This window comes from Rattus norvegicus, chromosome 15 (genome assembly GCF_021556685.1).
Source record: "Rattus norvegicus strain SHRSP/BbbUtx chromosome 15, alternate assembly SHRSP_T2T, whole genome shotgun sequence".
Taxonomy (NCBI): domain Eukaryota; kingdom Metazoa; phylum Chordata; class Mammalia; order Rodentia; family Muridae; genus Rattus; species Rattus norvegicus.
Window position 1 is genome coordinate 66,024,562 of NC_141548.1, and position 25,971 is coordinate 66,050,532.

General features: G+C 39.8%; 1 protein-coding gene and 1 long non-coding RNA gene across 12 annotated transcripts in view; one reads left to right on the forward strand and one right to left on the reverse strand.

Moving 5' to 3' along the window:
* LOC148001078 (uncharacterized) overlaps positions 1-10,525 on the reverse strand; it is a 29,365-nt gene extending 18,840 nt beyond the window's left edge. Inside the window, exons 1-2 of the long non-coding RNA XR_015638362.1 lie at positions 10,173-10,525; positions 9,266-9,407 (exon numbers count right to left, since the gene is read on the reverse strand). This is a non-coding gene — a long non-coding RNA (uncharacterized LOC148001078). The remainder of the gene's footprint in view (positions 1-9,265; positions 9,408-10,172) is intronic.
* Positions 10,526-10,683: 158 nt separating this feature from the next.
* Pcdh17 (protocadherin 17) overlaps positions 10,684-25,971 on the forward strand; it is a 94,264-nt gene continuing 78,976 nt past the window's right edge. For 5 of the 11 annotated variants that reach the window (NR_197215.1, NM_001431447.1, NM_001431448.1 and 2 more), the window contains 1 exon segment: positions 10,684-15,739. Coding sequence is in view for 10 of the 11 variants with exons in the window: in NM_001431447.1 (NP_001418376.1) it covers positions 13,175-15,739 (2,565 nt within the window). In the remaining variant the exon portion in view is untranslated. 11 annotated transcript variants of the gene reach the window in all.

The following is a 25,971-nucleotide window of genomic DNA, read 5'->3' on the forward strand; positions in this document are numbered from 1 at the left end:
GCTATCGATCCTGTTCTTGGTTATACATGGGACAAGAAAGGTAAATGCCTATTGCTGAAAACACCAAATATTTAGACACAGGGCCCATAGGCTGCTGACTTGGAAATGAGATGAATACATCCTTTTTGAGGAGTACTTTCCATAGAAGGCACAATGCAAGCTTCCAAATGAGAGAAGTGACCAACATTTCTACCCAGCTAGGATTCCTATGAACTACAGTGACCAGTATGCCATCATAATCCTAAAGGTTCAATGGAGGTGCAATACCTTCGCAGTGACCTACAGTTCTCTAATTGTATTTGAGACCTGCTCAACAGGAAAGAAATCATGTCAATTGTGAAAACCAAGTCAACTCTCCAGGGTTAGTGTAGTCATGAAATTTAGAAAAGAACCTCCAAACACATGCTACAAGACATGCTAAACCCAACTGAACACCTTTGACATATGTGAGGATGCCTGCAACAATTTTTGGACTACCACTCTTTAACAGGAAAAACATTATTTTGTCTTAATGTAATTTATGATCATAGGTAACTCATGAGGTATTAGACATAACATACCAAGCAAACACACCAAGTTATTGTACCTACAGAAATAAAGAAGGGAAGTTTATAACTTCTTGGGCATGTTAAGCTACAACATACTAAATCATAGACATACAACAAATAAATCATTTGTTTTATTTACCCATAAATTAATTAATTCATTTATTTCTCATTACTTGCCTTCCCGACACTATGTTTAGAAAAGCATTATTCATAGGCTTATACCAAGCATGCTATTATTCTACTCGAGGTGATGGTTTATTTACTCTCCATCTAATTGTTGGAAGCAAGAAAAAGTAGGAAAAAGCAATCAGTTACTTGTGGAACTCTATAATTTCAGAGATCCAAGAAACTTCAGTGAAATAAAGAATTCCCTCTCCCTTAGCTGTGCTGCTTTGACTGACCTCAGTGTGAGGGGATGCACCTAGTCCTGTTGAAGCTTGATGTGCCAGGGCAGGTTGGTATAGGTGGAAGGAGCTTCCCCTTTCTGAAAAAGAGAGGAAGCAATGGGGGGAGGGGTGTGAGTGTGGAACTGGGAGGAGAGCAGGAATGGGAACTGCACTCAGGCTGTAACATGAATACAAATAAATTAATAGGGAAAAACAACAAACACCATCCAAGCTGAGCAAGCCATGCAGGAGTAGTCCAGAAAGCAGCAGAATTCTGACTTGGTCCTCCTTTGTGATGAACTGTGACACAAAAGTCTCTAACAAATAAACCCTTTCCTCTTGAAACTTGTTTTGGCTAGGGTTTTCTCACAGAAATTGATGCTGGAAATGCTCTTCTCCCGCCACCCCACAGAGTGAACTCTTCTATTTGTTCCAGTACAAGGTGAAAGGCTCCTCCTTCACTGCGACAACCTGCTTAAAAATTACGTCTCTTTTTGTACATACCCTGAATTCAGCATTTAGGTTCTTACTGCTCTCTATACTGTTTGTTTGATTTTCTTTCTTTTTTTGTCTCATTTATATTTTTCATTAATGATCTGTATAAATATTATCAGTAATAAATGATACCGACTTGATCTAATGCTGTGTTGAAATGTCTTCCACAAAGACAGAGAAAAAATTGTTAATTTTCAATTTAGCCTTGGAAAAAGTTTTCAGGAAGGATATAAAGCAGCCAGGTTCTTTCCCAAAATATCAGACAAGTGGCCTCTATCTCAGTTGTTAATGAAACCTTTTGAGCTGGGCCTCCATATTCTACATTGTTCATAGCATTACTCTCATTGAGGTTCCTATTAAGGTTCAAACCATTCTGGATTCCAAAACAAGAAAGAAAGAAAGAAAGAGAGAGAGAGAGAGAGAGAGAGAGAGAGAGAGAGAGAGAGAGAGAGAGAGAGAGAGAGAGAGAGAAAGGAAGGAAGGAAGAAAGAAAGAAAGAAAGAGGAGTAACAGTAACCCGGTCATTTTTCTTTGCAGAAATAGTTCTTTGCCAGGTACTAAGTTTGATATGAATGACTTTTCTTTTGTCTGAAATTAATAACCATGACTACCATGACCAAGACAACTTGTAGGTAAGTTTATTTTGGCTTATACTTCCAGAAGTATCGTAGGAAAGCATAGCAACAAGAATAAGATAACATGTCTGAAGAGACATGCTACCCACCCTATTCCCCAAATATCAGCCCCTTTTCTATTTTTTTTTAATAATTTCATATAATACCTGCTTTCCCTCATATTCCCAGGGAAGTTTTTTGTAGGGATTTAAGACTTTACAAATATGCCTCATTTTAAGCTCTGTATATTTATAAATGTGAATCACCTTTAGTAGTTTTAGCATGTCACTGATATTTTCGTCATAGTAATGGCCAGTTTTCTTTTCTTTTCTTTTTTTTCTTTTTTTTTTTTTGTTGCAAGATGTGAGATGAGAAAAGAGGGGATAAGTGTATTGTTACATATTCAGTTGGAAATAGGAGGAAGGACTTGGCTGTCCATTGATGTTACACAACCTATTCTTTACGTATAGATTGGTTTAAAGTGAAGTGTTTGGTTTCCTTTTTTTTAAAAAAAATTGCATATTTTATTTATTTACATTTCAAATGTTATCCCCTTTCCTTGAGGGTGCTCCCCCACCTAGTCACGCACTCCTGCCACTCCGCCCTGGCATTCCCTACACTGGGGCATAGAGTCTTCCCAGAACCAAGGGCCTCTCTTCCCATTAATGCCTGACAAGGCCATTCTATTCTTAAATTAAAAGAAGTTAATTATATTTTATGTGTATTGGTGTTCTGTCTGTGAGTATGTTTGTGCATCACATGTGTAAATGCATTCCTACAGGAGGCAAGAAAAGGACTTTGGACTCCTGGAACTGGAGTTATAGACTCCATTCTGAGCCAGCATGTGGGTTTTGAGATATGAACCCAAGTCCTCTGGAAGGAAAGCAAGTGCTCTTAACATCTGTGCTATCTCTCTAGCTAATTTCCTTCTTACCTTAATTCAACTGGGGTGAATTACATTTCAAAAAAGTCAAAGTGCTTCACAATATGGAGTCCATGTGTTAAAATGACTTCCATCCACTGATTTTTTTTATGATCAATCTCATGAATAATTTAATGGTTAAGCACGCTGTAGTAATGTTTTTATATGCAAAACCCCACAAAATGTATATGTGGAATTTTAATTACTCCGTAGGTTCTTGGATGAACCCGTGAGTTAAGAATCTAGTTACATATCTTAGTGTTGATCTACATTTGTTCAAATGTTGAAACACAAAGTAAACTTCTGTTGTTGAATATATTTAATCCTAATCTGGAGTTTCTACCCTACCTTTCAACATTTAGTTTCAGATAAAAGGGACACACAATAGCCTGGGCCTCACTGCTTAGCCAACACTGGCCTAGAAGCCATGGTAGTCTCCTGCCTCAGCTATCCATTTGAGTGACAGAATTACAGGTAAAACCCAACACGGTGGTTTAAAAATAGTTTTAGATAATTCCCAATGTGATTCTTACAGTGTTTGTGAAAATATTTGTATATTCTAAATTATAGATCTCTACCAAATTTATTAGGAAGGGGTTCTGAAGCAGTTTGTGGCTTCCTGAATAGGTCATTGTCACAAACGCATTTAATTATCACTGCTCTTATTGATATCCTTTTTTGTTATGTTTTAATTTATTTCTTTTTAAATTACTACTATTAATGTTATTTAATCTTTTTTATTTTACACTCCAAATGTTATCCCCCTTCTGGTCGACCCTCAGACTGTTCCATATCTCATACCTCCTCATTCCTTTCCCCATCAGACCTCCCAACTAACTCCCTGGGGGCCTCCAGTCTCTTGAGGGTTAAGTATGTCTTCTCTGATTGAACCCAGCCGGGGCAGTCTCAGCTGGTGTATCATTGGTTGGGTGCACGTATCTGCATCTGACTCTTTCGGCTGCTTTGTGGGTCTTTTGGAGGGCAGTCACGCTAGGCCTCTTTTTTTTTTTTTTTTTTTTTTTGAGCGCTCCATAGCCTAAGTAATAGTGTCAGACTTTGGGGCCTCCCCTTGAGCTGGATCCCACTTTGGGCCTGACACTGGACCTTCTTTTCCTCGGGCTCTTCTCCATTTTTGTCCCTGGAGTTCTTTCAGACAGGAACAATCATGGGTCAGAGTATTTGACTGTGGGATGGCGACCCCATCCCTCACTTTATGCCCTGAGTTGGACTCTACAAGTTCCCACTTTGCACTGTAGGGCATTTAATCTAGGGTCCCTCCCTTTGAGTCCACAGTCTCTCATTCCCTAGGTCCCTGGTACATTCTAGAGGGACCCCTGCCTCCTGCCTCCTAAAGTTGCCTGTTTCCATTCTTTCTGCTGGCCCTCAGGGCTTCAGTCCTTTTCCCCCACCCAATACCAGATCATGTTCCGCTCTTCCCCTCCCTACCCTGGTCCCCTTTTCCACCTAGGCTCCTACCTCTCTTCCTCTCCTGTGATTGATTTCTTCTCCCTCCCAAGTTTTACACAAATGTTCAAGCTGTGTAATAAATGTAAACTCTTTGATTTTCATGGACTTCTCTAATTACCGCACCTCCAGGAAAGGGAAAATAGATCATCCAGGGCTCATCTAACTAGAGTCGATATATTTCTAAATTTAATTTGTATTGTTTTGAGAAGAATGGCCAATACAACTTTCTTCAATAAGTTTACATTCGAACGTACAAATGTGTTTTGATTAATACTTAAATTACAGTTGTCACACACTAAGCTTCTAAGCAGCATCTGGATGACAAATAAACCTATCTCACCCATTATTTAATATCAGAATTGGACTTAAAATCTTCAGTGCTTAATTGAAATTGGAGGTCATCCCATTTCTATCAGTATGGGTAATTTGCGGATGGGTCATGGCCTTTCCCTATATATTATCAGCTTTTCTGATTCATAAAGGTAGGACAATCTTCAAGTATCTGAGTTCAGAAGCTCAAAAAAATTAAAAAAATAAAATAAAAAAATAAAAAAATCGATTTCACCTCAGTGAATTTTAATGTTTCATTTCATTGATTTTTTTTAAAATTTAACATGATTTCAAAAGTATCACTTAGAAAAACTCAGAGAGTATTTTCCTGACTATGGACAGGGAGAAGCCTCTATAGAGGTGCTTTGTGTAAAGCTAAGGTATGCTGTGTCCAGAGGAGCAGACAAAAGCTGTCTGACAGCACTCGGTTTGTAACTGAAATGTTTCTAGCCTTTTCAAAGATGAGAGGAAATAATACGCATCGCTCCCTGAAAGAGAAATTTACATAAGGAGGCCATAATTACCCAAGTAAGACCTTGTCACAGAAACTTGGGAAGGTTAACGATTATAACGATAATTAAAATGCAGAGGATTTGCAGAACACTTATTTGTTTTCCTGAGAGCTCAGCTACTTCTAGTATATTCTTCTCATTGATCTCAGTTTGATAGCTATATAACAAGCAGGTTAACTATCTTAGAATAATGGCTAGAGATGTGTGAACGGTTAGAACCATTACTGATTATAAGCATCTGGTGTCAGCCTCACCTGAAAGGCGGGACCTCCTGTGACACAGCGTTTTGAAACATCTTTTCAGGTCACCACTGTAAAACTGACTCTGAGGGAAGAGTGCCACCTACTGAATTGAACATTCTGGGTCCCCTCCAAGGGATGGTTTCCCAGCTTCAGTCAGCACTGCCCTAACATGTTTAACTCTAAAAAAAATAATGAGATTGCTGCACAGTGCGTGAAATCAAAATATTATCTTTTTCCCCGGTGTCAACCAATTTAATGATCTAACAGGCACATCTATAAATTAACTATTTCACTCATAAACTCTGCCTGCATTTCACAATGCAACATACAAATATTATAGAAATCTTATTTTCCTAATGCAGTAAATTTTCCAAATACCCGAATGTCTATCAAACTGACCACAAGGGGGAGCTACTATGTAACTTCTTACGGGGCAGGAGTGTTGAGATTATGGAATTAATGTAACTCCCTTTGACTGACAAGACAAAAAAAAAAAAAAAGACAGAAATATGGCATTGGGAATTTGTTGAAATGAAGATAATGTTACTTTATGTTAAATGTTAATGTACACAGTTTAACCTAATCCCCCTATTTAATATATATTAGTAGATTTGGTGTAGAGTAATATTTTGGGGTTTCTCCATATCAAATGATTAATATATTAATATACATTTAAAAACATGGCATATTTTCCCAACTTAAAATAAATATATCCACATTCACCTCTATACACATGCACACTCATAAACACATGCACTCACAAACACACACACAGACACACACACTACTATAATATAGATAATAACATTTAATTGCAAATTTTAAATAGAGGAAATTCATCTTAAACTTTTAAATCAGTCTCTAAAATTCAGAACATTTCCCCTAAGATGCATTAGAGTTACTTCAGTTGATCGCTGATTATTAATTTATCAATATTTTCTTCGGACCTATGAATTTTACTTTATTGAAATTGTACAGATAATGGTTCTAAGTTTACTTTATTCATTCTGTGAATTGTGAAAGAATTTCTCACAGACTTAGTTTGCATGTCTTTGCTGAGTTAACCCTGTAGCTCCATTGTTAACATTGTACTATCCCTGATTATGCTACATTGTAACAAACACTAACAAAAATATTATACTGAAGAAAATTTAAATACAGAATTTTTCTTCATACTGTCATTTCAAAATTTTAATAAAAAGTAGACAAGTTTCATATTTGATTTGCATTACAAATTTTATATATTTTATGCACTTAAAATGTATTGTGTATGAGAGAATTCCTTTAAAACATTTAAATTATAAAACATTTTTCCTGAAGCGTAAGATTTACATTTAATTTACATAGCCCAACTAATTTGTATTCATCATCAAGTATGGAGAATGATCTGTGAGCAGTGTGGTTTCATCACTGGCTAAAAGACAATGCTTTGATTAAAGTCAGCAAACAGTCAACAGTAGTATGAGACGGAAGCCATAGATGTCTTTAAAAGAGAGGCACTAGATATAAAAACAAGGCTTCATGCTTTTGAGAATTCAAATTTGATATGGTTTTGGTTTCCTACTACTTAAGCCTTATGCTATTAGACTGGGTTTGAAATGTTTCATACGAAAATTAATGTATGAAACCAGATAGTGAAATTATAAAGACAGAAATATAAAACGGATTTTTTTATCATGTAAGTGATGGTTGTACAGAAAACGGCAACTTCTATCCCTTCAGAGCTATGTATTATAAAATTTAAGATCATAGTAAAGAAGGATAAATTACAGGAGACTTATATAAGAGTGATTCCGGCTTCAGGAATAAACTCTTGAAACTATATCTATAACACATAATTATGCATTCTTAAAGAGTGTCTCTGAGCTGAAATTACATGAATTATATAAAATTCCATGAAGTCCTATTTTAAGATTTTTTTCCTTAATACTGTGAAGTCAATGATGAGACTGACATAGCAGTATTTGCTCTTCCTGATTAGTCTGTAAAGTTAACCTGCAATACTTGAAGTAATTCCAATGCATCAATCAATTTACCTTGAAACTCAACTCCCGCATCCTCTTTTATTAATTAACCAAATGTTAAGTTAATACATGTTCTCAGTGAGTGTCCCCACATAGATCCTAAGTAAGAACACTAGATTTGAGATGGTCAAAATATGTGAATATACACAGAGAAGGGTGAGGTGTTGGGTTAGAGATGAATCTGGTTTGAAATTACAAATACTATTGCCAACCCAGCTCTTCCTGAAAACTCTGACATTGCTTTAGTATATGCAGGCCTTGACAGTCTTCTGAACTCCTTAGCATGGTGGCTGTCCTGTGTGACATAGCCTTCCATGCTACAAAGCAGTGATGCTTTTGAACTGCCTAACATATTTACATCATCTTTTCTATTCAGATGGAGCTCAATAATTTTAAAATAGAGAATAAGAGAATGTTAAATACAATGCAAACCCAAAATATACTTGGGAGAAGGAAAAAGATAGACTTTAAAATTCTTTAACGACTTTTTTTTTAGTTAAATATGATTATCACAACTAATTGAAAATAAGCCAAACAACTGGTTTCACTCCTGGTTTCAAAAAAATGGTATAAATCATCGTTATAAAATTAGTTACTTAGTATTCATGTCAGTATTAAACAATCAACTGCCATGTCCGATATTACAGCCATATGAATTATAAAAAAGATATAATATAAAAAAGATACTTCTGTATTTTTTTTTATTATTATTCTTGGCAGATGCCCTAAAACATTCCCCATATACACACAGCTCTTTCAGCAAACACTAGGGGGCGGTGTGGCATAATTGCTCTGGGGAGGGGGAAGTCATCAAGTCCTTTCCTAGGCATTGTGTTTCCAATCTTTCTTCAACTGCATAGCACTGTGTTGAATTAAGTGTAATCAATACACCCCAGCCTTCCTTGGAATTGTTTTATTGTTTTGTTTTTGTATCGTGCTGAAAGTCAAAGACTTCCCATTACTATACAATTAAAATGACTTTAAAATGGCCGTTTTTAGAAGGTAATTCACAATGTTTCTGAAGCTACATCTAAGAGCTACAGCTCTTGTTTGGCTTTGCAATGTGCTGGTGTTTATCCTTAGAACTGAGGCAGGGTGAGAGAGAAATAAAAACATAAAGATTGATACATGAACGTGTGAATGCGTGATCACTATTCCTCAAGGCAGCTTCTTGTTATAAAGACTACAAGCCTCAACTTCCAAAGTCCATGTGTTGAACCAATATTTCTAACTAGAGAGACAGAAAGCTAGGGCTATACATGGCTTTGTGGTTAAAGACAACCTAGCACAGCAGCTTTTATTTTAGCAAGGCTGAGTCCTCTGTTGAGTACAAACATGTATGCTAAACACCATATTTAGAAAAGACAAGAAAGGAACATTTTGGAATTTGAAGGTCTGACTAAAAAGGTCTTCTCTTTGAATTTTTGAGCTGTTGGTCTCTCAAGGGAGTGGTAAGTTTGGAATGAGACCAGACTGCAAAATCAGACTATAGGTTATCTCCTCGAGGCTCTGGGAAATTAATAGCTCCTTTATCTGAATGTTTAAGCAATTGTCTCCAAAACAATATTCAGAGCTTTCTTGTAATTGCTCTGGATTTGATTTCCTTTGAAATTCTGAATGATTCATGTTACATATTTTTGTATTAGTCATTCACAATTCATAAATGGCAACTTAACTTCAGTATTTATGAATTACAATCAATACCGTAGCAATCAAAATACTCACCTTCTCTATTTCAACCGATTGTTTTCCTTTGTCTCCCTTAACTCTTTTCCAGAACTGCTAAATCGGAAGCAAAACTGGTCCTGACTTGTGGATGTTTGGGAAAGCAGTTCAGGCAAAAGCAAGCTTTGAGATTCTAAAGTAGCTGGAGATGAGAAATTTAGAAGGGGTGGGGGTAGGGGAGAGAAGAGAGAGAGGGGAGGGGTGGGGAGAGGGAGAAATTATATTTAAACAGGCATCTTTGAATATATGATCTCCTCCTGGTATAAGTTCTTGCCTAAGTTCAGCTTCTATGCATTGGAGATTTATAAATATTATCAATGTTATTTGATTTGAAAAAAAATTATCAAATTGCTATTTGGAACTTGTCAGATGAACAGAGCTGAACTAGACACCAAAGCTAATGGGTCTTAAGGGATATTGGATTACCTTGAATGTGGGCTGTGACAGGAAATGGTTAAAAGGTAGAATTCTAAATACTGTTCAACCAGATTTCGGTTTCAGGGAGCTGCAAAACATGTCTTAAGAGAGCCTTGTTCCCTCCTTCGAGACACTGCCTCTCTCTCCACCCGCGTCTGCTTTTCTTCTGAAACACTTTCATAATCAAGTGACTTTCCTTGCATGGGTGCCTGGGGACAGCGGGGATTTCTCTGAGGATGAGGAAAGTTACATATTGATTACTGTTGCTTGCGGCGTGTTTGTTCCAGAGCTAGCTAGCACAGACAGCTCTCCAACACTGGACTTTACTGGCATTCACTGAAATATACATCACACCGTGAGAAAACGCGCGCGCGCGCACACACACACACACACACACACACACACACATTCTCTCTCTCTCTCTCTCTCTCTCTCTCTCTCTCTCTCTCGGGCACGCGCACGCATGCGCGCTCACGCATCCACTCCGCACCTCCTTCAGATGAGTGCACGAGGAGTCAGAAAATCCGCAACTCCCTTGGCCCAGTGTTTGTGTGTGTAAGCTGACGACCGGTGTTGGTGTGTGGACAAGAACACATCAGGAAGACCGCAGCTACTTCCCTCTGCAAAGTCTGCCGGGATCCCCATGCCTGGCTTTACATCCGATCCCCACATGAAATCAAATCACTGTCAAACTTTTCTCTTTCTAAAGGAAGACTGCCGTATTGCTTCCTCCCTGTAGCTAAGGACCGGGGCGACTAGTGGCTCAGCCAGGGGCGCCGCCGCGGAGACTTAGCGCGGGCTCTGCGGGCCTAGATGCTCTCCGGTCGGACTCAGCTAGTCAATGACTCTAAAGCTCCGGAGCTGCTGGCCCCGCCCCCGCCTACCGTTTCTCCGCCTCCCATTGGGCGTGGGCCGAGAAGGCAGGGTCTGGCTCCCCACGCCGATTGGCTGGCAGAGAATCAGTATCAATGTTTAAGCGGCGGCGTGAGGTGAATAGAGTCAGTCAGCAAGAGACGCTGGGGAGAGAATCCGGACTGCGAGCCCGGCGGCTGCCGCAGCGGAGGAGGGCGGCTCGGAAACGCTACTCCAACTGTTGAATTGAATTTTCACCTTCCATTTCCTCCGCGTCTTGGCTGGCGGAGATGGATTTATTCGGTTTGAAACCTGCACGTCTTTCTCAGGCTTTGGGGTGATCCTGAAAGGCACCACCGTACCAGACTGAAAGAGACCACTCGTGACAGGAAAAAAAAAAAAGGAGGAATTAAAAAAAAAATAAAGCTCCACAACAGACTATTAGCTATGCACACCGATGCTGGACTTTGTGAACAGAGACCATTGGGAGGAAAATCTTGAACTATGATCCTGGGCTAAGCTGTGATCATTACTGGAAACGTGCCCCCACCCCTAAGACTGAGAGATTTGGGGGCATCTCACGCCTAACCAAGTGGAAAGGTTTTCAAAAACAAATAAATATTCGTAAGCAAAGCAGACGCCTTGTTTTGCAGAGCCTCGGACTCCGGCCGAAAGAGGTAGAGTAAAAGTGCTCCTGGATTCAGCTTTGCCTTCCTCCCCCCACGCTCTTTTTCTCATTTTCTCCTCCCCCCTCCACCCCTCGACGTGAATTTGTGGGGTTTTTTTTTGTTTGTTTGTTTGCTTTTTGTTTTTTTGTTTTTCCTATTGAGTGAGTCAGAGAAAGCCTTAAGAAGAAGCCTCAACTAATGTCTGTGAACGAAGGACCGTGAGGGGAGAGTGAATACGATTCGTTCCTCTGCTTCTGACTCATCCCGCAGATCAGAACACCTGCATTTCTGGATGTGTCATTCCCGTATACCGAGGCGCCTGGAGAAGCGGAAATAATGTGTAGATCAACCCATGCCTAACCTCCCCTTGGAGGTGGAGGTAGTTTCCCCTGGTGGGTGCCCTGGCAGAACCGCGGTGGCTGCAGCTCTTCACCCTCTGCCTTCTCCAAGTCGACCAGAGACCGTGAGAGCCAGACTGCAGAATGCATCACGCCAAGCCTTGATGTATTCCAGCCACCCTACTCCTCCAATTTAAAATACTACTACTAATAATAAGGGGGGAAGCCTACACTGTATTCTCTTCAAATATCCACCACTCTTTTTCCTCGCCAAGGTTTTCTTTTCTAGATGAAAAGGACTGGGAGGCTGGGCCACTGGAAGGAGGTGCTGAATAGAAAGAAAAGAGAGCCACTTGACAGCCCAGCCCTGTGAATGCAGAGACTGTTTCCCTCCTAGCGAGAGACAGGGCGAGTGTGTGTGTGTGCTAGGACTGGGAGGGTAGCTCCCTCCTCCTTTCTCGTCTGCCCCCCTCCCCCTTCAAATCTGCACGTCTAACCATGAGTTGCCTGTTGATTTCCTTTCGCCTGGCGAGAGAAGCAAACTGGAATTAAACTGCAGGCAGAAGAGTCTCTGCTTGCAGGAAGAGGATGGGATGGTAGTGGCGGCTCCGGGCTTGGCGTAGAGACACCAGAGTGTTCTACGAACAGACGCGGAGATATATCTCTCTATTTTCTCCTCCCAACAGGCTCTCGGCGCAAATGCTGATCAGGCTGTGGCTTTCTTGATTTTGGGGGAGAACCTTCTCCGAGGAGGAGAAGGAGGAGCTTGGTAAGGGGGAGGAAACTACAAATCGGGACACTTTTTTTTTTCCGCTGCATTTCCTCCCCTCCCTCTGGCTGCTCGGAAAGAAGAGAGAAAAAGAAGAGGAAAAAAAAAATACTTGGCTCGCAGATGCAGTCCGCTGCCGCCGCCGCTGCCTAAGCCAGCAATGCAAGATTAGATCTTTAAATGCAGCAATACAGTGCCTAAAAGCCGACCATCCTGCACAACGAGCAGACATTTCTCTGTGAGCCAGGGCAGCCTCAAATATACATATGTATCTGTGACTCTTTCTTCGTCCCTACTCATTCCCATCAATCTCGTCACCGAATACGAGTAACTAAAGGATTCCACTTTCTGATCTGCCTGGAGACACACCTCCCGAAGCCCTCCCCCACTCGATTTGAAGAGTATTCTGTAGGCTGCCTGAGGGAGTGGATTTTGCAGCGCCTAGCGGGAGTGAGGAAAACCCACCAATCCTTCGGCTCATTATCATCTCTTCCAGACTCGATTTCCTTTTTATCGCCAGCCTCATCACGCAAGTTTGAACCTCCTGAAGTCCAGGCGGGAGAGACAAAGCCTTGGGCTTGCCCTCAGCCGCAGGGAGTCGCCGCCTTTGCTCGGAGCTGCTGCAGCTTCGCAGCGCGGCTTCATCTCTCTCTGTGCGAATGCTGTAGATCAACAGGTTCGGGCAACTTGAGCGGAATAAGGAGAGACTGCCTGGTGCCGCAGCCCGGGTGCGGAGGGAAGGAAGGACTCGCAGACTTGTGGCTCGCTCCGAGCTCTTACGCTCCGCCCCGGTTCCAGACTGGCGCGCACCCACCAGCTAGCACCTCCAGTCCGGCTGCTCCGGTTCCCACCCCAACGGTCTGGGATGTACCTTTCCATCTGTTGCTGCTTTCTTTTGTGGGCCCCTGCCCTGACACTCAAAAACCTCAACTATTCAGTACCAGAGGAGCAAGGGGCCGGCACGGTGATAGGCAACATCGGCAAGGATGCCCGACTGCAGCCCGGGCTTCCGCCCGCTGAGCGCGGCAGCGGCAGCGGGAGGAGCAAGTCCGGCAGCTACCGGGTGCTGGAGAACTCCGCACCACATCTGCTGGACGTGGATGCTGACAGCGGGCTCCTCTACACCAAACAGCGAATCGACCGTGAGTCCTTATGCCGCCACAATGCCAAGTGCCAGCTCTCCCTAGAGGTGTTCGCTAACGACAAGGAGATTTGCATGATCAAGGTAGAGATCCAGGACATCAACGACAACGCTCCCTCTTTTCCCTCAGATCAGATAGAAATGGACATCTCCGAGAACGCGGCACCCGGCACCCGCTTCCCCCTTACGAGCGCTCACGACCCAGACGCTGGCGAGAACGGGCTCCGCACCTATCTGCTCACCCGCGATGATCATGGCCTCTTTGCACTGGACGTCAAGTCCCGCGGCGACGGCACCAAGTTCCCAGAGCTAGTCATCCAAAAGGCGTTGGACCGCGAGCTGCAGAACCACCACACTCTGGTGCTGACAGCCCTGGATGGCGGGGAGCCTCCACGCTCCGCTACGGTGCAGATCAATGTGAAGGTGATCGATTCCAATGACAACAGTCCAGTCTTCGAGGCTCCATCGTACTTGGTGGAACTGCCCGAGAACGCTCCACTGGGTACGGTGGTCATTGATCTGAACGCCACCGATGCTGATGAAGGACCCAACGGAGAAGTCCTCTACTCCTTCAGTAGCTATGTGCCTGACCGCGTGCGGGAGCTCTTCTCCATCGATCCTAAAACTGGCCTGATCCGCGTTAAGGGCAACCTGGACTATGAGGAGAACGGCATGTTAGAGATCGACGTGCAGGCCAGAGACCTAGGACCTAACCCAATTCCAGCCCATTGCAAGGTCACAGTCAAGCTCATCGACCGCAACGATAACGCGCCGTCCATTGGTTTCGTCTCCGTGCGCCAGGGGGCGCTGAGTGAGGCCGCCCCGCCTGGCACAGTCATCGCCCTAGTTCGGGTCACTGACCGAGACTCAGGCAAGAATGGGCAGCTTCAGTGTCGAGTTCTAGGTGGAGGAGGGACTGGAGGTGGAGGTGGCCTGGGAGGTCCTGGTTCCGTCCCCTTCAAGCTGGAAGAAAACTATGACAACTTCTACACCGTGGTGACTGACCGTCCGCTGGACCGTGAGACACAAGACGAGTACAATGTGACAATAGTGGCCCGGGACGGCGGCTCCCCTCCACTCAACTCCACCAAGTCCTTCGCTGTCAAGATTCTGGATGAGAATGACAACCCGCCTCGTTTCACCAAAGGACTGTACGTGCTCCAAGTACATGAGAACAATATTCCAGGAGAATACCTCGGGTCAGTGCTCGCCCAGGATCCCGACCTAGGCCAAAATGGGACAGTGTCATACTCCATTCTCCCCTCACACATCGGTGACGTGTCCATCTACACCTATGTGTCCGTGAACCCCACTAACGGGGCCATATATGCCCTGCGCTCCTTTAACTATGAACAGACGAAGGCTTTTGAATTCAAGGTGCTGGCTAAGGACTCGGGGGCGCCCGCGCATTTGGAGAGCAACGCCACGGTGAGGGTGACAGTGTTAGACGTGAATGACAACGCTCCAGTGATTGTGCTTCCCACTCTACAGAACGACACCGCTGAACTGCAGGTCCCGCGCAATGCTGGCCTGGGGTACCTGGTAAGCACAGTTCGAGCCCTGGACAGCGACTTTGGAGAGAGCGGGCGCCTCACCTATGAGATTGTGGATGGCAATGATGACCACCTGTTTGAGATCGATCCGTCCAGCGGCGAGATCCGCACGCTGCACCCCTTCTGGGAGGATGTGACCCCGGTGGTGGAGCTTGTGGTGAAGGTGACCGATCATGGCAAGCCCACCCTGTCCGCCGTGGCCAAACTTATCATTCGCTCCGTGAGTGGTTCCCTGCCTGAAGGGGTACCGCGAGTGAATGGTGAGCAGCATCACTGGGACATGTCGCTGCCTCTCATAGTGACACTAAGCACGATTTCGATCATCCTCCTAGCGGCCATGATCACCATCGCTGTCAAATGTAAACGGGAAAACAAGGAGATTCGCACTTACAACTGCCGCATCGCCGAGTACAGCCACCCACAACTAGGCGGGGGGAAGGGCAAGAAGAAGAAAATCAACAAAAACGATATCATGCTGGTGCAGAGCGAGGTGGAAGAGAGGAACGCCATGAACGTCATGAACGTGGTGAGCAGTCCCTCCCTGGCCACCTCCCCTATGTACTTCGACTACCAAACCCGCCTGCCCCTCAGCTCGCCCCGGTCAGAGGTGATGTATCTTAAGCCAGCCTCCAACAACCTGACTGTCCCGCAGGGGCACGCAGGCTGCCACAGCAGCTTCACCGGACAAGGGACTAATTCGAGCGAGACCCCTGCCACTCGGATGTCCATAATTCAGGTAGGAGACTTTTAGAGTAAAGGGGACTTCACTTAAAAGCTCTCGCTGGTGCTGTCCTGAGACCTTTGAATAAGGGGAAACCAGAAGGCCAGCAATAATGCGTGTGGGGTGGGAATTAGTTAATGGAAAGCGGTTCACAGTTTTGACCCTGTGTGCACACCATTCCCTAATCAGAACCCCTCCCTAGTATATAGCTAAAACACACGCCACACCTCTGTTGCATTTTTAAAATGTATTTTTACACATTTTGAAATGATAACAACAGTCAATATTTAAACTTTATCCTATCTGCAGGACTATATTTCTTTCCATAACAGGATTCCCAGAGTAGACCAAAAGGGGGGAAAAAAGTTAATTTCCTTTATGAGTTGTATTCCATTAAAACATTTTATGCTGATATGATATTTATATTCCAAACTGGAGCTAACTTCTTTAATATTGAATAGTCACCAGGTCAGTACTCTAAGCTGTGAGTCAATCTGAAGAAAGTTTTACCTTTGGACACATTAGTTTTATATCTTGAAAGTGTTCTCAGCACATGAATCCCATTTGTTCCTTAACTAAAGTTTCAGCTGCAGCTTGGGAAGTGTGACTCACATGCTAAAGTGCTTTGTACAAGTTAGGCTCAGTGACCAGAAAAAAAAATTCTTTGAAAAAATTTTTCATTGGTTCCAGAGTTTCCTGTGAGCTTCCTGTAGTCACTAGGGCATGAAAAGTCTACCCAAAGTGTCATAAGGTCATTTTTATGCTATTGATGACAGGGAATTAAATTGCAGTGAGTCCCACATGGTTTGTTTCTTGAACTGTTATCTACACATGTTACTAAGCATAAGATGAATGTAAAACCGTTGCCCAAAACGTAGACACTGATTCTTGCAAAGATGGCTATGCTGTGATAGTCCAGTCACCTTCTTGTTCCTTTATTCACTACTGTTGTGCCCCCAAAAATAATTTTTGGTTACCATAATATTTAGAACAGGCATGGTTACAAATTCCTCTGAAGGAGCAGGCAATGAAGTTTGACATTTGAGGGGGGCAGTTTGAAGTAAATGAAAAGTCATTGGGGTATTATTATGCTTTGAAAAGCTTGTCTCAGTAACGTTACTATTGTTCAGGTGGAGCGTTGAAGACCCATTACCCTGCTAATATTAGTCCATCCATGTCCCAATGCTAAGCAGATACCACTTTCTATGACAGCATAGTGTCCATGTGAACAAGGCTCGTCACGTACGATGTGATTTACTATTAAAGTATAAAATTCCATTTTGATAGTATTCACTGTATATGAGTAATCATGTAATCATGGATTTAAAGTTTATATGAAACATGAAAGAAATTCTCAGGTATGAAAACTTGGCTTCTAAAAATGTCTTCCTGTAATTGCATGAAACTGGTATTTATGAACGCTAATTTCTCTATAGAGGGAATAATGATCAAATGTTTATTCATAGATGTAATGTAGTCATTCTGGAATTGCAAATATTTTGTACACCTGTCCTATATTTATGCTACTGACAAGGTTGTCACAAAAGGCTAATAATTAATTATCTACTTTAAGGGTTCTGAGTTGAATTTTCATCTAGTTTCCAGTATAAAAAATTATAAAATCAAGTTGATTCAGTAAAATTCTCAGCAAGTCTGTCTTTTCAGACTAGTGAAGAGCACTCTTAAATAGAAAAAGCCGGAATTGTGGAAGGAAGTGGTGCTCATACTATGTTAACCATATTGCCATTGAAGCTGGTCATTGGTTGTAAATCAGACTGGTGGGTCCTCACTAATAGTAAAAGCCAAGCCAAGAAAAATCACATACTGTCTAAAGTTTTTCACAATTTAAGCAGTAAGCGAAAGACTGTCTTTATATCCCTTTATGTCTAAAAATGTAACCTATTAAACCGAAGTATAAATTGGACTTTGGTTTAAGTTCATAATTTTACCGCTGTCTCAATTTCATGTTACCTCCGTCTTTCAAAGAATCTCAACCGAAACCTTCCCCCATCTTCTGCAGTCCTTTAAAAGATGAGTAATAGAATCCAATAAGCTAATGTCCTTAGAAAAGTGCCACATCTCTCTGATATTTATCATAGAAATCATAATAAATTAGCCAGCTGCTGCCCTTTTTCTCTTTCCCTCAACAATTGAGCTGCAGCACACCTTGTGTTCAAGTGGAATGAAGGAAGTCTGCAGGAATTCCGTTACCTCGTATCAAGCTCATTTGTTAGCGTTTTTATCCTTCAGCATGCAATGTAAATACGCTACTGATTTCACGTCTCTTTCCTAAAGTACAGTCATAGTCCACAAAATCAAATTGGATCAACAGCAGTAGCTCTGGCTCATCTTTATTTTCCAAGTATCTTACACAGTGTTTTGAAAGTACATAGTGTATCTTTAAAAACGGGTTAAATCGATTTTCATTACCGTGTTGTAATACCCTTGTTCAGCAAGGAGCTATGAAAGATAGGAACTTTGGGACTGCAGGGCTCCCATTACAGCTAAAGTTAAACGGAGTTTCAGTCTGAGAGTGTTTTGATCACAGGGCCCAAGGCTCATGCTTCAAGTTTTTGCTTCCTTTCAGCTATATATATATATATATATATATATATATATATATATATATACATATATATGTATATATATATTTGTAAAAGATTTTATTTTTACTAAATCCAGTGAATCAGACTACAAAGTGTTTAGACAATAGGCATGTGAATATCTGTACCTATAACTGCATAGGAATTATACTACTACATTGAAGTTACGGTGTGATATTTTATTTATTTCAAGGTATAGATGTTGTATTGAAGAATAGAAAGCGGTTTTGAAGTGGGTAAGGAGGCACTCTGTCGCATGAACGTATAAAATACTTTCCATTGAAGACATTTCCATGTGTCTCATTTTGTGGGGTGATGTATGATCTAAGATGAATGTGGAAACACTTTCTAATTCTGAAGAATCACCGTGTTAACTGTGGCTTTCTAAGAACATGTTCACACTTGAAATATCAGTAGTAGGGAAGGGAAGGCAGAAGGTCAGTCAGAACTTCAAAGTCACTCTTGGTGAAACAGAGTGGCCAGCCTGAGAAACATGAGCCCCTGTCTCCAGAAAGCAAAGCAAAACAGCAAATTAAGTCTGGTCTCAGGCAACTTCTCAACAGGTGTTCTCCTTGCATCCTGATGCAGAAGAGGAGACACACTAGGACAACCTGATGATACAATTTCCTGATTTCGTTGTGTTTTGTTTCGTTTTTCAAAATACCTGTATTCACCCACAGTGCCTACTGCAGTTTTAATGTATTCTCGTTGAAGAACGTGCATGAGCCCAACCAAAATTTCCTAAAATAAAGTCTAAAAATTGCATAGGTTTACAAATCAACTTTAAAAAAGCACATCCATTCACTCCCAAGTCCTCATGGAAAACAGTAAAATTCTTTTAAAATATGTTCATGAGGCTTACAACACCAGTTTGCCAAATGTGAGTTAAGTACATTATTTTAAGCATAAATGAATTAAATAAGGATATGGTAGGGGCCTAGGGCAAAGGAAACACACTAAAGTGAGATTGAGCTGTAAAGCAGTAAGCTATCGTGCACAAACAGTTAAATGTATTTTGAAAAAGATGAAAGCTGAAGCTTTTTTAATAATGGTGTTACCCACTCTGTGTCTATTCTCATTTCTCTAGCACAGGAGTTCCTTGGCTCCAGATACCTGTTAACATGAGTTCCCAAGACCTCAAATGATCACTCATACTCTATACTCCTTTAAATTAATAATTTCAGCAACAGATGCACAGTATAAATATGCTTTGGAGTCACTTCAAAATTTGAAAGTATTTTGCTACACTTTTTAATGCTAAAAAGATGTCACATGATTAGTCTTGTGCACTCATCGTTCTTCAAAAATCCTTCCTTAGGAGGATTATGTTGAACTGAGCAAGGAAGGGAAGACATTGTCATCCTGCCTGTCTCCTGTGACACTTTGCACTTTTCTTTTTTATTTCTTAAAGGATTATTCCAAACATACTAGGGTTAATTTCTACTTTAGCATAATGAGTATATGCTATCAAACTTTTATTGTGGATTGATATTACCTGAAGTATTACACAATAAAAATTGCAACTGAGCATTGAGAGTTTGAAGTTTCTCTGGAGGAAAATTTAAACTTATTTTTAAAGTTCCAAACTTATTCTTAGTGTTCCTACTAAAATGCTAATAGTGTTAGCTAGATATGCATTTTTGGAGATTACCTCCAATGTACACCTCTGAGCATTCCTACATTTGAGATCAAAGGAAAAATATTATAAAACTAGAAGCCACAGAATTTTTATTTTTAATACAGGTGACAAACATGTTCTTCATGAATTGTGAACTTTATTACCCACTAGTATCCCAATTTCAATTAAATTAAAAATGATGGCCAGGTGATTCTTGATCATCCTCGTTGACATGAAAATTCATTAGGTCTGTGTATTGCAAAAACAATACATTTTTTAAAAATTTTACTTCACCTGTATGGGCAAGCTATATTGTTTTAACACAAAGTATGCTGTATACATTTACAGCAAGGATTTACAGCAAGAAATTACATTCTCTGCATCTTTTCTTATGAAACATTGTATGTGATCAGAGATTTAAAAAAAAAGTACCCTAAAACTCTGATCTCAACCTCTTAAAGTTGGTTACTAAATCGTTCATATTCCTTAAAACAGAAACGGCTCACATTGTTCACCCACAGAAAGTTCTGTCTAGGAAGTCAGTGTTATAATAGATGTGTATTGTTCACACCTTTGCAGGGCCTAGCTTTATATGTGAATTTCAAATAATTACTCCTAAAATAACCTCCTACCGTCATCTCAGTCAAAGAATTATGGAGTGTATATATTTTAATGGGAAGACATTCAATATTTGGGGGTGAATGTTTGGTGCTGTTTTTTAAGCACAGTGTCTTTTTACATATAGTATGAGACATCACCATTGTCAGGTATGAGGGCTCAAATTTCTCAATGTGAGTGCTGTTTATGTAATATAGAGTAGCAGAGAAGCACACAGCGTAGGTAGATAAGCTAAAAAAACAAGATTTCTAAAAATTAATAGAAATGTACTCGCATTTAGTAAAGTTTGCCCTGCCTATACTTAGTAGGATAGAAAGAAAGAAAGAAACTTTTTGGAAAATACAGGTATGTGTTTACCTATGTTTATCTGTGAACATGAATACTTTCAGTACCATGCATGTAAATACTACAAGCACAAATATCTCCTTTTACAAATTTCAATTCAAAGCAAGTCACTTTTTAAAGAAGAACGTATTTTCTTTTGAAAATATTTTAAACATTATAATGTAGACCTTACAGGGATCAAGGAAAATAAAAACTAACGTTAAGCAAATGTTTTGTACTTTGGGGACTGGTGGGATGGCTGGAACCATTAAAAACATATGGTGTAAGGTTGATGATGAAAGACCAAGAGGAAGAAGTTTCTACAGCTGGGCTCAGGCCTGTGAGGAAATGAAACTTAACTCCCTGAAGCAGAGAACTCTCGCAATACACTCAATAGTGGGTACATTCTTACAAATGCACTCACTAATTACTATATTAGTCATTGCTCTAGAATGTATTCCCCTAGGTAATACGTCTGTTTAATAAATCCCACAGGGCATTACCTTAAAGTCATATTTTAGTAAAGCATTAGTGAAGTGATTTCTTTGGATTAAATTCCTTCAACCAGTGATATATAATTGTTAAAGAATAGCATACAGTTCATTTTTTTTACTTAGCATTTTGAAGATAGCGTGACTTCTGCCACCCACGTACAAGACTCTTTCAAAGTTCATCAGACCTACACTAATCTATTGTCAACCTACCTTAGCAAAGGAGACTTTGACATGAATTCCCCTCAATGGCAGCATACAGTATTTTACAACAACTCATAGCTTTCACTGCTAGCTTTGACAGTGATGTATTGCTGTCCTTTGGTCTCTGGAAATAAATCATCTATAATAAAGAAGTCCTTAATGGCATCAACATTCTCGTGGTGACTAAGCAGAAATATGCTCCGGCTTCATTGCTACTGCAGAGGAATCAGTTCAGTCTTTTTAAGGTGTAGTCCAAAGGAAAGACTCATAGCAGTATATGAATGCAAGTAGTGGTTACCTGGGAGGCATGTTTCTCTTACATGTATTCTGATAGACTATGAAATTGGTTTTCAGGCAGAGCTTGAGAGAATCTGTTGACATACATGGGACACATATTGTTTGTCTGTTCTGGTTGAAGTGACATTCTGATTATTGGTATTTGTAGGACTTGAACTGGATCTATTCCAGGCAGGTTTACTGTAGTGAAATGGTTCTTATGGTTCATTGAGCATCTAGCATGACTATGCTGAATGCAATTGGCAAGTTTGCATATATTTATTCAAAAAATAAGGCAGTTAAACAGTATAATTATGGGAAAATGAATCATGACAATAAAAGACTGTTTAACTTAACAAGCTTTGTGATCGAATGATAAATACAGGTTGGAGAAATGAAACTTTATATGTAACTCATCTACATAAGTATACTTTGGTTTGATTAGAGCAATGGAATATATTAAAATACTTAAATAATATTAGAAAAGCATTTTACTCAGGCATTTAAAAATATTGCTATATCCATGTTATCTTATTTTCTTTATATTCAAATTCTATGAAGTAGTATCATCAACCATACCATATTAATGTTATATGAAATTGGCATGGAAAAGATACTATAATTTCAAAGGTCCTACTTTGTTCTAAAATATACTTTGTCTAAACAACATTTAATTCTTTTCAAACTTGTAATGTGTTTATTGATTTTTAATTACCAAAACACATTAAAGGGACCATTCGAATGACAATTTCTTGTTTACTTCCTTTATCAGCTAAATGCAGTCTTTGTAGGGTTTAAAAGCCAAAGCTGTTAGAACTGAATTTCAAGTTTGAAAGTATACATTTGCAATTGTTTGGTGGATATTTACTTCTCTTTGCAGACATCAGTCTTACTCTTATAAATTAGTTAATACATATGTAGATGCTAACTTTACATTTCGAAAGGTCCCTATGCTATTCTAGAGACATTAACACTTAGAAGCAACTGAACATGAGAACTGACTGAAGAACTCACGTCCCCTATGATGTTTTATGCATGTTTCTTTCCTTCTTCTATTCATTTAATAGCTTAAAACATAGCTTATATATAAGACATAAAACATGCATTCATAGTCTTTCTTACTGAACTCTTAATAATCATGTGAATGCATAAAATTTTAGTATCTTCCACTGAAACTCAGCCCAAAGTTAACGTTTGATTGTATCCTAAATTTTGTTGGTTTTTTTTTTTTGTATACATGTACAAAATGAAAACATACTGTTATTTTACGTTTAAAAGGATTCAGGGATTAAAAGGATAACAAATTTTCTTATTCTTTATAATCCAAATCTAGACTATGTTTCCTAAGTTTGCTTTTCCATGGTAAATATTCTCATCCATTTTCAAGTCTTGACACTTTAGGTTTCTCAACCTTTAAGATATAACTTTGTTTTTGAAGTCATAGTCCTCAATGCACACACCTTTGCTAGGGCTATTTCCTTTCCAAACAGCTTATTTTATTACACTACACTAAGATTAGTGTATGGTTGAATATTCTGCGTGTTATTTTATTTTTTCCCCGCAGTAGAAAGTTGGATGTAGGATTGGGCTTCTTACAGAAAATAAATAATTTGGCTACATGTACAAATTGGCACTGTGTGCTTCTTACCCGTGCTTTTATTTCAGTAGATGACTTAACATAACAAGAAAAAATGGGAGTATTTAAGAAGCCTATAAACTTATCAACAACTTACTAAAAACAATATTTTCACTTCCCCATGTTGGAAGAGAAGGGAACTGATTTTTATTAAGGAGTTATTTTCTAGCTCCTTAGCCTGACATTCCTTAATGGTACCTATTTTCATAACTGTTAATTGCACAGATCTTCAGACTTTTAAAATGGGTTGCTTTGATTTTTATAGTTAAATTGTGAAAAAGAGAATAAGGGATGGTTTACATTTTAGTGATCTCTTTCTTGGGGCTCTCTTTGGATGCGCTGGCCTTGCTTTCTAGTCTATTTTGCAGTTTTCCATGTATTTTAGGAATGTTTGCTCAAGATAAGCAATTTGCACCAACAACAAATGTAAGAGGAACCATAACTCACCTGAAAAATGAGAAATTAATTCTCTATCTTTATTATCATTTTCACTGTGGCAGATTGAATGATGACAAAGAAAACTGTCATCTCATCATTCCAAGCCAAGATATTTGGTTGTTTGGTTTATTATTATTTGAATCTTTACAGAGCCTTAAGTTGTAGTAACAACTGCCACCATTTTTTTTAAAGCTGCACTCATATTGTAATCCAACCTTATTTCAAAAATCTGTGATTAAAGAAGTCAAGGTTGGAGAAGTCAACACACACACACACACACACACACACACAGAGAGAGAGAGAGAGAGAGAGAGAGAGAGAGAGAGAGAGAGGGAGAGAGAGAGAGAGACAGAGACAGAGACAGACAGAGAGAGAAATATATATATATGTATATATATATGTATATATATATATAATTGAGTTTTACTGGACATAGGAATTGTGAAATTCTCTGTATTAACAGAAAATAGTCACCTTATTCTATGGAATTAACTTAGAGTAATATGTAGGACTTCATACACCTGTATGAAAATAACAAAGAATTCAGTATCAATTCATAGGTCGACGTAAACATCTCTAAAAAGTGCACTTGTACTTTTCTGTCACCACAACCATGGTTAGTAATTATTAGCTGTGTTTAAGTCTTAACCTTCAGGGGAAAATTATTATTTTTCCCTAGATGATAATAAGGTGGGAAAGAGGACAACAATCCTTTTAAACAAACCAACACTCAGAACAATCTTTGAAAGTTATTACCCGAGGTCGGTTCTGAGATGTCATACTGAATCCAAATGACTAAGAGAAAAAAAAGGAAACATGAGAAATACATTTGATATTTTTTCTTCTTATTTTGAAGAATAGATTTTCCATAATAATTTTTTATATAATGAAGACTATTACACCGTAATTTGGGTTAGAATACATGCCCAGTTCCCCATCTCAAAACCCAATTTGTTACCACCTGTGGCTATTTCTATTAAAAAAAAAAAGAAACATAATTACTATGAGTCTCAGCAGTCTTAGAGTAAATTTTTGCAATTACAATACCTCCCTTGGGCAGAGTGTGAAAATGGTAGATTAATTCCTGCCAGGATTTTTCTCTTCCTTGTGCGTTTTTGGGTTCGGTGTCTCCTTCTTATTAGAGTGAGTGTTTGCTCTGGGTAAAGGTTATGTCAGTGTTTCTGTAGTAAATCTCCAGAAATAAAGATCCACAAATCAGCCATTAAATTTGCCGTAGGCAAAAAGCTGACATGGAACAACTCACGGAAGGAGTGGGTAATATTTCCCATTACTATCCTCCGCGGTCTGAGTTAAGTTTGAAGTAAAACAATAAGAATATTCGGCTGCTTTGAGAAACAGAGCAAAAGTGGATCAACGCGAGTAGAAGCTGAAGGAATAATTTTTTTTTCCTGCTTGGTTTCAAAGCTACCTGACACCTAAGCGTTTAAAAGACAGATAATAAAGATATTAGGACGCGAGAATTAACTATTTCTTTCCATCCAGTTCATCTCTTTTCTCTTAAAGTGGTGGTGCTGCCTAAGCGCTGTTCTTGATGAAAAGCTAAGTGGTCTGCACACAGCTTGTAGATTATTTTAATTCTTTCAAATTTCAACAGTGTTAAATGCCTGGATGAGTGTTTCAGCTACATGATATTAAGATTCAGGTAATTGATCTTGTCTAGGTGGAATAATTGAAGAGGGGTAGCACATCTCAATTCTTATAATTTATACCTGACCTGGTACCTTTCAAACAAGAGCAATAAGAAAGCCTGTGTATTTTTGCTGATATGTTTCACGTTCATAGAGAAAATCGGTGTTCAAAGATTGCAGTCTTTATTAGCCTCAAGTTTCCCAGTATTACTCCATACTATATATAGTTTACATACATACATATGCATATGTATGTAGCATTCAAAGAGACAATGGTGTTGATTGTCATTTATTTAAATTCTTTTTATTCTTTGCTGTGACTTACACAGCATTACAATTATGTCACTCAGTTGTCATATACATTTTATAAAGCTATCTCATCCAATTCTA